The sequence below is a fragment of the Ictidomys tridecemlineatus genome, chromosome 3 (genome assembly GCF_052094955.1).
Source record: "Ictidomys tridecemlineatus isolate mIctTri1 chromosome 3, mIctTri1.hap1, whole genome shotgun sequence".
Classification (NCBI taxonomy): domain Eukaryota; kingdom Metazoa; phylum Chordata; class Mammalia; order Rodentia; family Sciuridae; genus Ictidomys; species Ictidomys tridecemlineatus.
The window spans coordinates 190,016,509-190,029,663 of NC_135479.1; the positions used below are offsets into that span (position 1 = coordinate 190,016,509).

The 13,155-nt window shown below is 34.1% G+C and overlaps 1 protein-coding gene across 1 annotated transcript in view; it reads left to right on the plus strand.

Annotated features, from left to right (window-relative positions):
* Positions 1–13,155, plus strand: part of LOC101966891 (multidrug resistance-associated protein 1) — a 93,251-nt gene that overhangs the window by 60,495 nt on the left and 19,601 nt on the right. Inside the window, exons 17-18 of the mRNA XM_078044464.1 lie at positions 6,937–6,997; positions 7,528–7,747. Of these exons, the coding sequence (XP_077900590.1) occupies positions 6,937–6,997; positions 7,528–7,747 (281 nt within the window). The remainder of the gene's footprint in view (positions 1–6,936; positions 6,998–7,527; positions 7,748–13,155) is intronic.

Here is a 13,155-nt window from a genome sequence, read left to right on the forward strand (position 1 = left end):
GCATTGCAGTATCCAGTAGGTCAGAATTTTCTAGAATTTGACCCAGATGAATGACATTGTTTTTTAGAAGGATTGGATATGCCAAAGGACGTGTGTATAATGCAGATGTGGCGGGTTGGAGCTTTGCATATGTCCCAGATTTAGCTGACTGGATAGGTCAAGGAAATCTATTCTCTTTATGGGCTCTCTTAGTGTTGTCAATCTATGGGGTTGTCATCTAGTCCCGTGACTTTAAATACCTTCGATACACTAGCACCTCCAATTTAAAAAAAAAAAAAAATCTCTAGTCTGGTTCTCTTCTCTGAACTTTAGAGTTGGATGACCAGCTGATGCTCTCAGCCTGCCTTTAATGTCTAAATAACACCTCCAACTTATAAATCCAAATAAGAATTTCTGATTTTCCCATACCATACACAATTTGCCCCATATGCAACTTTCTTGATCTCAGCGAATGACAGTGCCTTTCTTACAGTTGCTCAGGAAAAATAATATATATAGGATAGTTATCCTTGACCTCTCTTCTGTGATACTCAATCTATCATCCAATCCCAGCAGCCCTACCTTAAAAATATACCCAGTAATCCAGAATTCAGCCACTATTCCTCATTTTACAGCTGCCAGCTTTGTCTAATCACTATCATTTCTCACCTGGATTATTATAATTGCCATCTTTCAGGATTTTCTGCTGCCATCCCTGCCCTAACATACAGGCTGTTAGCAATGTACCATCCAGATTGTTTCCTCTGCCAGTATAAGTCAGATCATATCAATCTTCTGCTTTAAATTTACAGAGGATTTCCATTTCTGAAAATGCCAGATCTTTTACAATGAACTGTACAGCTGTACAGAGACCTGGACCTGTCTGCCTTTCTGGTCTCAGAACCTCTCAGTGTTTTGTTCCCGAAATACAGAATCTCCGTTCCTGAAACAGCCCACGCATGCCCCTACCTTCATACCCTTGCACTTCCTGCTCCACTGCTTAAAGCATAGTTTCCCATATACCTATATGGCTTCCTCACTCACGTTCTTTTGGTCTTTGCTCAACATCGATGAAAACTTGCTTCGATACCCTATTTCATATAACAATACTTCCCACTTCCTTCCCACTTTAATTTTTTTCACAAGTCTTATTAACCTTCAGCACACTGGAAAATGTCCTGATTTATTTATTTTTTCTTGCTTCTGTCTATCGTTGTAAGTCTTATCAGAGCAGGAAGTTTTTTGTGTGTGTTCATTATTGTATTGTCATCAACCAGAACACTGAATAGCATATAAATCAGTGCTTAATAAATATATGTCAAATGGACGAATAAATTGCTAGAAACTGAAAGAATACCACAAAATCTTCTAATCCATCATTTATTTCATATTTTGGGGCGTTATAACTTAGTATCTCTCATTTAAGTATCATTTTTTTAAAATAATTTTTTTAGTTGTAGATGGACACAGTACCTTTATTTATTTATTTTTATGTGGTGTTGAGGATCTAACCCAGTGCCTAACATGTGCTAGGCAAGCGCTCTACCACTGAGCCACAACCCTAGCCCCAAGGATCATCTTTTAAAGGAAGTCCTAGAAAAAAACAATGTAGAAGTGTTGAAAGAGACTCTGAAAGTTGTGTGCTAGGGCTCATATATTCTCTAAATTATAAAGTTTCCATCTAGATATAGTCTCATCATGTACTCGGTAAGTAGCTTGACAAAGCTTGAAACTTAAAAACCAATAAATATTTTTGCACTGTTAGTCAAAACCTTCCCTCTAAAATCAATATTCTCTTATTTACAAAATTCATTGTCGATCATTATATAAAAACTGAACCCCCTGAAGTTCTGTCAACCACTCTTGAAACTATTTACCCTTTTCTTCATTGAACAAAGAACACGAATCCCAATAAAGATTTGTTTACAAATTGGTTTCTATGTATTTCTAAGTTTCAGAGGCTCGAACTGGAGTCAGACTTCTGAAACTGACTTCTAATTTCTTTTCAGTGAAAACTATATTGGGAAGATTACATTAGTTTCAGTGCATCATATTCTTAACATTACCCAGAGTCAAGTTTAACTTTTAAGGACTATGATAAAAACTAATTGGTTCTAAACTCTATTACAAGTTCTTAAATCCCTCCCTGGGCTGGGGATGTGGTTCAACCGGTAGCGTGCTTCCCTGGCAAGCGAAGGGTGTTGGGTTCGATCCTCAACATCACATGGAAAGTAAAATAAACATATTGTATCCACCAAATAAATAAATAAATATTAAAAAAAATTTTCTTGAATTCCTCCCCTCACCCAGTGCTGATTTTTCTTATTTTTTCAAGCAAGAAATTTCAAACAAATAATGAATTGATTATATTTTATTTAATATATTTTTATCTTTATTCAAGACATCAGTTTTAATTTAATTTAATATAAGTTTTTGGCTCCATGGTTTATTATTTTCCATTTTATTTTCTATTCTCCCTTTATTTTTAATCTACTCTTTGATAAATAAAATTACATGAAGAGAACTTTCTTGACTTTTTAGCCTAGTTTTTTACTGTCCAGAATTACTGGATTATTCCCAATATGGAACAGGGACAACTAACATGGACCAGGATTGGAAGATACAGCAGGAAGGAACTTGTCAACAGTTCAAGCCTCTCCCCAATGGGATCAATTGATATAAAATACAAAGAGTTTTCCTCGAGGAGAGGTTCATGGTAAATGTTGTTAACTATCTTCTAGGAATAAGGAAAAGAAAGAGGATTAAAGGGAATAATGTCTGAAAATTTCCCCCTTCAAAATTTAAGAATGAGTTAATTAATAATTTTGGTCCCATTTTCTAATCAGGGCTAAAGTATCTTTAACTATTTCCATATTTTTCTTTTTCTATCTAAATTTATATAGTATATTTTAATTACTTCCTTAACTCTCTGGTACTACCTACTCTGAATAAAATAAAACTGAATGTAATCTTAGTATCTAGACTGCCCCCTCCTGGCTTTCCAGCCGCTCTTTCTTAATCCCCAATCTTCTCATACATACTCTATCCTTTGCAATTGTGTGCTCTAATCAGGCATAATGGTTTCAATATGTGAATTTTATATCTTTTATACAAAAATACATAGATGGGTATTGTGCCAAATTTTCTGAGGTTTTTCTGAAGGACAGAAAAAGACACATTTTAAAAACTTCTATACCAACATTAAGTAATTTGTTCTTGTAAAAGACTCAAACAAAACCTGTTATTGACAACAAAGTAGCCAGAACCAAATACAGTATTTTTTTGTGGAAAAATAATGAAAAACATTTTAGTTTAGAAAAGCAATACCCTTCTGTATAGTGTCCAATAAATTATTGGTCTTTTGTTAGTTATGTCTAATCAGAAAGCTTTAATTCCCTTTTAACAGTTGGATTTCATAGCATTTTATGTCCAGCTACATTAAGAATTAATTTTTTGGCTTGGCCCCAATGCTAAATTTGCTTATTCAAACAGAAGCCATGCCAAGGGTTTGAAGGATGATGACAGTAATTAACCCAAATCATATACCAGGAGCTATTCCAAAGCAAGTGTCTCTAAAAGAGTGTGTCTTTCTCTGATGGCGAAGCTGATCTACAGAGGACATGTACCGCAGCCTCCCACAAAATACTTCTTGATGTTAGTCCCAAAGGCGGGAAAGGAAGAACTAACAAACGATCAAGATCAAATAAGGCATTTCTTATTCTGATAAATAAAACAAAAACTAAGGAGAAACAGAAGCTTCTCATGATCTGCTTATGGGTGTGTAATCAGTTCCATTATTTCTAGAGGTCATATTAATATCAAATATATCAAAGGACTTAGAATTCAGCATACCTATGCTTCTACATATAGAATTTATTACAAGGGACAATCTATTTTTTTTTTAAAAAGCTCATTTTAACAATAATTACATCAGGAGAAAATAACAACCAGAATAAGTATTGCCTTTTATACCACATTATGGTAGAATTATAAAATAATATTATATTATCATATTATAAAATATGATGCTTTTATAAGATACAATTCTGTTATAGAAGGCTATTGATTATTCATCATATATTGAGTTATAAAGACCATATACAAATTTAAAAAAAATGAAGACCAGTTTTAGAACAGGCATGTTATCACACCACACTTATAGAGAGAAACTACAATATTCACAAACATCTTAGCACAGATTATTTGAAATATAGGATTATGAATCTTTTTTCTTCTATATATCTCCCTTCTTCCTCCTCCTCTTCTTTCCCTTTCTCTTCCTCCTCCTCTACTTCCACTTCTTCTTCATTCTCTTCCTCTTATCTTCCTGTTTCTCTTCCTTCTCCTTTGCCTCCTTTCTCCTCAATCTTCTTTATGTTTTTTGACATTTACCAAATACTTCCCTAATAATATAATTTTAGAGATAATTTGAAGATGCAATTGTCAAGTACTTGGGAACAGTTGGAAATGTCCCATGATTGAGACAGAAGTTGTACTGCTACTCTTTGCAAAGTCAAAAAATTTTGGAGAAAGCAGAAAAATAACTAGTTCGTTTTTGGGTGTGTATGATACCTGCAAAGAAATAAATTATATGGCAAGTAGGAGTTAGACTTGGAACTGGAGCTCAGAAAAGTGATGTGGACTTAATATACCAATATGAGAGTTATCCACAAGAAAGAGAGTCATTAAAATTATGAGAGTGGATGAGATGGTTTAGGAGGTGTGGATTATCCAAAGAAAATAATGGCTAGAACTGAGCCCCAGAATATAAACATTAAAGAGAAAGCAGAGACGAATGGGGGGAGAGAAAGGAAGAGAGAAGGGAAAACATATGGAAATGGTAGGAGACCTTCAGTGATACACAAAATAATAAGAGGTTATGAGGGGCAAGGGGGTGGGGGGAAAAAAAGGGGAGAGAATTGAACAACAGCAGAGGAGGTAGAGAGGGATGTTGGGAGGGGAGGGGAGGGGAGGGGGGATAGTAGGGGATAGGAAAGGTAGCAGAATACAACAGTCACTAATATGCCATTATGTAAAAATGTGAGTATGTAACAGAAGTGAGTCTGTATTATGTATTTGGGGAGTTCAAAACCCAATTGAGTCGAATGTATGAAAGATGATATGTCTTGAGCTCTGTAATGTTTTGAACAACCAATAAAAAAAAAAAAAAAAAGAGAAAGCAGAGAAAGGAGCTTGAAGAGAAATTAAAAGTGCTCCAGAGAGGTACAAGGAACATACAGCAGAAAGAGAAGAGTCCCTCAAACAAAGAAGTGGTCAAAGTACCCAAGGAATTTCTCATAGAAATTTTCAAAAGTGTGGAGTAGATAAAGTCATAAGTAGTTGGCTATTGCCCAGGATGAAAAAAAAAAATTGTTTTACGAAGATTCCAGAAAGTTTGAGGAGTAAAAGGTGGTTGGGCAGGAAAATATTTGGCAACAAAAGGAAATCAAGAAGTGGGATGTGCAATGGTAAGGAGGGAACACATAGTTTGGAGTGGTTTTTTTTTTTTTTGGTGGTGATGTTACTGATTTCAAAATGAGAAGCACAGGTTCTCTGTAGGCTGATGGGAAGGCATCAGTAGAAAGGGAGAAGGTGATGATTAGAAAAGGGAGTAGAGTTGTTTTTCCAACTTGCCTTAAGATGAGAATCTCTTGAATCATTTGTTTAAATGACAGATTTCTGGAGGAGAAATTTCACAATCTGTGTTTTTAACAAATACTATCAGGGGACTCATTAGCAGGAAAGTTTAGAAACACTATAATTAATAAATGTATTTTGAGAAAGTGGGACAGAGTAGAACTCTGGCCATGAGTTATCCTTGGATCTAAGGAGCGAAATCTCTGTGATTGTTAAAAGAGAAAATGAGAAAAGACTGGGTGGAAATGCAGATACCTATAAAGATTTGGTGGTTGTTCTCCTGTCTGCTTCCATGGTTTTCATAAAGCAGGATAGAAGGCCTCCTTCTGAGAGTGAGGCAAACTCTTTGGTCATATTAGGAGCCCAAGTGCAAGAAAGGCATCATTTATGGTGGAACCAATGTACAGGGTTACATGATGTTTTGGAGCAGCATTCTGCAGGGTAGGGGTGGGGAGAACTGATAAGTGAGTTCTGATGAGGTTTAAGGGAAAGAAAGCAGGTCTGGAGTTTAACATATTACCACAGTTTGGATAAAATTAAATCATGGATGATATGCAGGGTAATGAAGGAATTAGTGAGAGGGCATAGTTTTTCTTTTGACTAAAAATTTTTTTTAAATGTGAAATAATCAATGCTAAAACCAGGGAAATCCAGGTAAACTAGGATTATTGATCATATTGAAGAGCGAAAACATTATAGAAAAGTGGATTTGGGAATTGGAAATCTAGGTGTGATGGAAGTAACTAAATTTACAACTGAAATACAAAAGGTTATGACCAGAGATTGAAATATTTAGACTTGGGTTTTTAGAGGTGAGTTGATTCTATATAATACAATTTATGGTTTAAAGTCATGAAATGTAATGGTCAAAGTAAAATAAAGATGAAGGAACTGAAACTATGAAGGTCATGAGGTTGGGAAAGGGCTGAGTTTGACATAGTTGTTCATGGACACTATGATTTTACCAGGATGGTGGAAGAACGAGGTGGAAAGAATATGGATTTGGGGAGCTTTCTGATACCAGAAAGTGAGTCAAGAAGGAGTGGTGGGGTACAATGCACCCAGTGACTTGATTCACTTTTGAAAAATAATTATTTAGAAGAAATAAAAAAGCAGACAACATGCCCTGACCCTGAGCTATATAAGGAAAGAGAGAGAATCACCTTCCTTTGGATAAGACTGAAGAACCAATAGCAGTTCAGATTGCTATCAAGATAAGGAAGTAGAAGAAAAAATGTAAAAAATGGTTCAGAGTACATATTATTTAAAAATGTTAAGTTATCTAAAACCTAAAAACTAAACATTGTCTTGGTTTATCAGACCTTCAGTGGACCATGGAAAACAGTTCTCGATGAAAAAAGAAAAGATCCCTGTTGGTGGGGTAAGAATCAGAAGACCATATGTTATTAATTATCCAAAAATGAAATGTTATATCTCATTATTAATAAATGCTACATTTACCATTTAATTTATATATAATAGTCTGTAAAAATTAAATTAAATGGAATTGTTGGATATGTTACTTGTGTTTAGTAATGATTACCTTATTTAGTTATGTATAGTCTTTTACTAATGATAGTAACTAAGATTAATTTACCACTTTTAAGTATTCAGGACTGTTATTTTTGCTTTGGATGTTCTTAAGATGGCTACTTGTTCTTATTCTAATTTGCAGATGAGTAATCTTGGAGTTAGACAAGATAGTAATTTGATCACCATACCAAAGCTTAGGAAACATCAGAATAGGATTTAAATCTATTGTGTCTGACTCTAAAGTACAATTTTGAGGCTTTTTATCATGGTATTTATTTAATTGATACTAATCATAAATAATCAGTAAAGAAACATTCAAGTTAGCATGTCACATTTTAGTGTTCTCAGCAATCTAATTTTAGACCAATTTTACCTTAGGTGAAGTTCTCAATCATTCTGAAGTATCTCCAAGCCTTTGGCTGGCCCTGGGTGTGGCTGATAGTAGCCAGTTGCCTAGGACAGAATTTGGTGAGCATTGGACAGAATCTATGGCTTAGTTCCTGGGCAAAAGAAGCAAAACACTTGAATGATTTCACAGAATGGAAGCAAATAAGAAGCAATAAACTTAATATCTATGGATTATTGGGATTCATTCAAGGTAAAAAAGAAATGTCTATTTGCTTTTCTCTTTCTCTTTTTATACGGACTCAAAGTTAATTCAAACATAAGCATATGGCATCATGATATCTCAAAATAAAGCCATAATTTTCAAATATATGGAGGTAACCAAATGCATATATTTCCAATTTACCACATTTGAGAGAGTATACCAAAGCTTGTCAGCGTCAGCTACATGGCTCACAACAATAACTTGCATATTTATCTCATTTAGTCTTGGCAGTAATTATCTAGAAAGATGCCATTGTCACCATTGTACAGCTGAACACTGAGACTTATATATTAAGCCATGCAGCATTCAAAAGTTCCGGTGAGGTATCACTCTGTATGTGTGAGTGTTGGGAGTGATGTGAAAATCGATAGGAAAGTCTGTTAAGGAATTAAAGCCAAATGAATATAGGTCAGGTTCACAATCAAACTGCATAGTAAGCAATCAGTGCTATATAGGTATAAAAGAAAGCTCTATGAGGATTCAGGGCAGGAAGGTCATATTTGGTTGAGGTATTAATGTGACTTCTAAAGAATACTTGGAGTTTGAAGTGATACTAAGAGGATATATGGAATTTTTTTTTACATTGAGGTGACAGAACAGAGTATGTAAGAGGCAGAAAGGTATTTTGGCAAGAATGAGGGTGTCAGTTTGAGTGATCCTCAGGCTGCTATAAGGGCAGAATGGAACCAAAGATGGTAAGGTAGTTTGGAGATATGTTGGAGACCATATTTGAAAAAGCAAGTGGAAAACTTTGGGAATTGGAGAGAAATAGTTACATATTTGAAGTTACATTTCAAAAAGAAAAAGAAAAAATCAGCAGCAATGATTAAAAATATACATTTTTCTTATTGTGAGGATAAGAGTTGGATGGACCAGGGAGAACTTGAAGTTGATAGAAAAGAAATAAGCAAGGGTATTTAGGAGTCTAAGGGAACAGTAATCTAATGTGGAAAGTTTTCTTGTCTGATACATCTGTGAATCACCCAGAGCCTCTAGTCCAGTGCTGACTCACGGGTACAGGGCAGAAGAGCATCGAATAAATACATAATGAATGAATGAATGACCAAAGAAAGAATGGATAGAGAGCTGCCATTGGATTGTTTAAACGGGATGGATGGGAAAACATTGCAGTGAAAATGTACATAAGAATTGAGGGTGAGTGAGGAAAAGACACCCATTCATCATGATTTTAAGGTTTAGATTAGGTAACTAGAAAAGCGATGATGGCAAAAATAAAGAAATAGGGAGGGATCCTTAATTGGTGGGGCAGACAAATGGTAAATTCAGTTTCGGACACATTTAATGGAAAGTGTTGATAACTATTTCCACCATTTTTATTCCATTAGACCGATTAAAATGCATATCTGGAAGTTTAAACCAACAGTTTTCTTTGTAAAATGAGAGACTTAGACTAGATGATTTCTGTATTTCCTCCAAATTCTAATATTCTATACTTCTGTGGTTCTACTTTGACTTGGAATTGTTCTACACAGAGAATAAATGAAGCCATGAGAGCATATGTGACCATTATAAATGAAAATTAAGGGCCATAAGGGTGAATGAGGACTTTGTCCATAGAGCTACCTGGTGGACCAGCTTCATAGAAGCTGAGCTGAGATTATTCCACAGTCAGTGAAATGGAGATAAAACAAATACTATAATGTGAATGTTTGCTCTGTTTCTGGAAGGACAAAGTATTTTAGCTATAGAGATTTAGCCAAGTGAGATTTGGCTTTCTCTAACTCACAAAAATGGCCATTTCATACTATTTAAACTACTAGATTAATTAACTTAGCATATATATCCTAAAGAGAAACTCATTAAACTTGGGGATGTTACTTAACCTTTCACTTTTAATGCTCATACAATATAGATATTCCCACACAGACATTTTTCCTCATGATTAAATTAGACAATATGGGTAGAGTAGGTAGAAAAATACAGCAGTAGTGCAATAAATGTAGGGTATTATTAGCAGTGGAGAAACTAAATCGTATGATCAACATTCTGTGATAGCATATTTTGGAGCTAATTTTTGAATCCATGTTTGCCTGACTCCCAAGTGCTTGTTCTTAAACATTAAATTAGAATTTCCAAAAGGATTTTACACGAAACTTTCAGTATGCTTCACAAACTGAGTTCTGTATTTCAACAGGTTAGGAAAAGTGGCAACTGTATTCTTCTGAGTCTGAAATTTTCTTTCTGGATTTCATTAAAGGTTTTAGGTTATTAAATGATAAGCTGCCCTGTTTAATTGTTTGACTTGATATTTCTCAAATCTATTGACTATGGATATTTTAAAAATGTTCTTTCCCATTAACATCTTGAAAAACATTCCTTTTATAGAATATACTTTGGAAAACTTCAGGCTGTAATACACTGCTTTCAAAGTGAGGCATAAAATCATGATGAAGCAAAACAAAAACTTAGAAATAAAAAGTTAATGTTTCAAAGTTCAATGACTGTGAAATGTTATCATATAAGAAGGAGAAAGAAAACTAAGAATCCGGGTATAGCCAAGATACATCATGGAGAGAAAAATGGGAAAAGAACACATTGTAGGAAATTATGAAGTTGTTAGAGAATGAAGGAGTATATTTTACATATATATATATATATATATATATATATATATATACATGCATATACAATATATACATATATACACACCTACACATACACGTATATGTGTATATATGTTGTATATACATACATACACACCTACACACATACACATATATATAGTATAATTATATTACATGTACATGTAATATAATTATACTATATAGTCCTTAAAAGATGTTAGGCAATTTGAAAGAACAAAGATACTCAAAAACATAGTATAAACATAAGGAAATTTAAAAAACTAAATGCAACTAGTTTCATTTATAAGAAAGGAAGCCAACTTGAGAGACAGTAATATCAAATCAGAAAGAAAATAACAGAGCCTTCTACATGGACATTGTAGTCTTTAAGAATATGAAGGGAAAATAGATGCATGCAGGATTTTTCTTCTTCCTTTTTAGTATTTCCTTTCATCTAGTGCTGAGAGTTAAATTGATATAAGATAGATTAACAAGAAAAAAAGCATATTGATTTATTTAATCAAAGTTTGGAAACCTTCATAAAGAAATAAAAACCCAGAGAAGCAGAATGAATCACTTATATACTCAATTGTATAAAGAATCAGTAAGTTGTGAACTAAATAACTTGGAAAGGCTTAGTAGCAACCAAATAACTTGCGAAGGCTTAGTAGATCAGAGCTATTTGAATGGCTTACATAAAGAACTCTCTGGGTCCTGACTCCCATTCTTTTTTTTTTTTTTTTTTTTTTTTTCCTGTGCTAAGGATTGAATGCAGGGCTTGTGCAGGATATACTCACATTATCTTCATTTAAATTATCTTAGCTCAAAACAATTTTTTTTAACTTAAAGGCAAAAACAGTACTTTCACATGTTAATTCTAGATCTGTTATAAATAATATAGAGGGCTAATATTTGAACAGAACCTGAGTACTGAGGCAGAAAACTTTATATTTTATAACATTAATAAAGATCTTCCTTCATTTTCTAAAAAAATAAATAGCCCTGAGCATTTTTTCCTTGGGTCTCAGCTCTTTGCTTTAAAATCTGTAGGATACTCTGCACATCCCTAATATATTGTGTTTTATGTCTCACTATTAGGGACTTTATTTCCTGATCTAAGGTATAAAACATAGACACCTTATTTCCCAAAATGTAATGTTTAAACGAGTATACTGTTCCTTCCACTTTAAAATCACTGAATGGACCATTTACTTACCACACAAAACTTCACTGAAATGACAGTGAATAAATATAAAAGGAAAGGCTTCAGGGAATTTCAAAGTGACAAATTTCTACATAAACCATTATACCTGCAGAAGATCAAGGGTACAAGAACCTGAAGCCAGGAGTAAATACTGGAGAAACTCTAAAGAAGAGGGTGATGCTTGGTAGAGCCATGGAAAAACACTAGTTTTTATGGTTGCAAAGAATAAAATCAAATTACATGGAAGTCATAAAAATAAGTCACTAGGGCATTATTCCACTAGCCCACCCACCACCACTGCCATCACAACCAAAGTAAGCACTAACACAGGAACAGTGCAATGAAACCAGAAAGATGATGTTTATAGAGGAAAGTAGGAATAGTAGAGTGTGTAGCAAATATAGAGGAAAGCTTTCTTATTGTGGCTTTTGAAGCCTCAGCCTGCTGGGTCTCATTCCAAATTGAAGACTTTTGGTGTCATATCCTCCCACTTAAGTGAACCTCGAAGTAAGTCCTCTCACATTCAAGGGAGAGAAATGTTCGGGGAAATAAATGTGAGCAATGACAAAAGAAAGCCTCATCAAATATGTTTTTCCTTTAGTTGTTTAAAATGATCCTGTATTTCAGTCATAGCAATAGTATAAAGAAACAAGTCAGCAAATTAGAGCAGCTAAATCCAGAAAACAATCATATTTAAATTAGAAGAGAACCTTCAAATGTCTAATTAGTATCTTCAGAGATTCAAATATTGCATTCATAAAGTAAATGCAGAATGTGTTGAACTAAATACAATCTGAGAACAAGATAGCTCTTAAACAATTTAAAGAATTTTAAAAGATTGTACAGGTGTGAGAAGATAAATTATAAGAAATTATCCCAAATGTACAACCAACTGAAAAGCCTCGATCTTTAAACACACTTTAACAAAAGGCTCAAAGGAAGTGTCCACAACCCTTTTAACTTATTATCTCTATTATTTTCCTCATTGTTTTCCCTCTCAGTTTTCACATGGTAATGGAAATGTGTTTTCAAAGAACTTCCTCCTATGGATGTACTTGAATTACTCTGCATGAAACAATTTGGGTCACAAAGTAATTTCTGAACATTGTAACCCAACATTTCCATTCAAGCCCTACTAGTTTTTCAAGCTGAGGACTCTCATTTCTTCTCATATATTGGTTAACTCTTTTTTGTCTTTTGTTATACATTGTCAAAATCAACATTGTATTGGTATTAATAACTTCTAACCTTTTTCACTAAAGCTTCCCATTTATTTCATATTATTTTCTGACTTTTTAGTTATTATAAAAATAACCCTCCCACCAGCCAAATCTCAGTACCTTATGACATCAAAAAATGTTTATTCCTCACTCATACCTTGTGTCCACTGAGTCGAGAAAGGGACTTTCTTGTCCGAGGACTCAAACTGAAGGAGCAATTCAGTCACCATTTCAATGTTAGAAGACACTGTATAAAGGAAATTGGAGCTGTAACAGGGCTGGCATCTGCAATTAAATACTCTAACCTGGAAGTGTCATGTGGTAATGTCACAATTCATTGTTCAGAACTATGTGCTTAGTATTATCAATCACAAAGGGGCTAGTGGG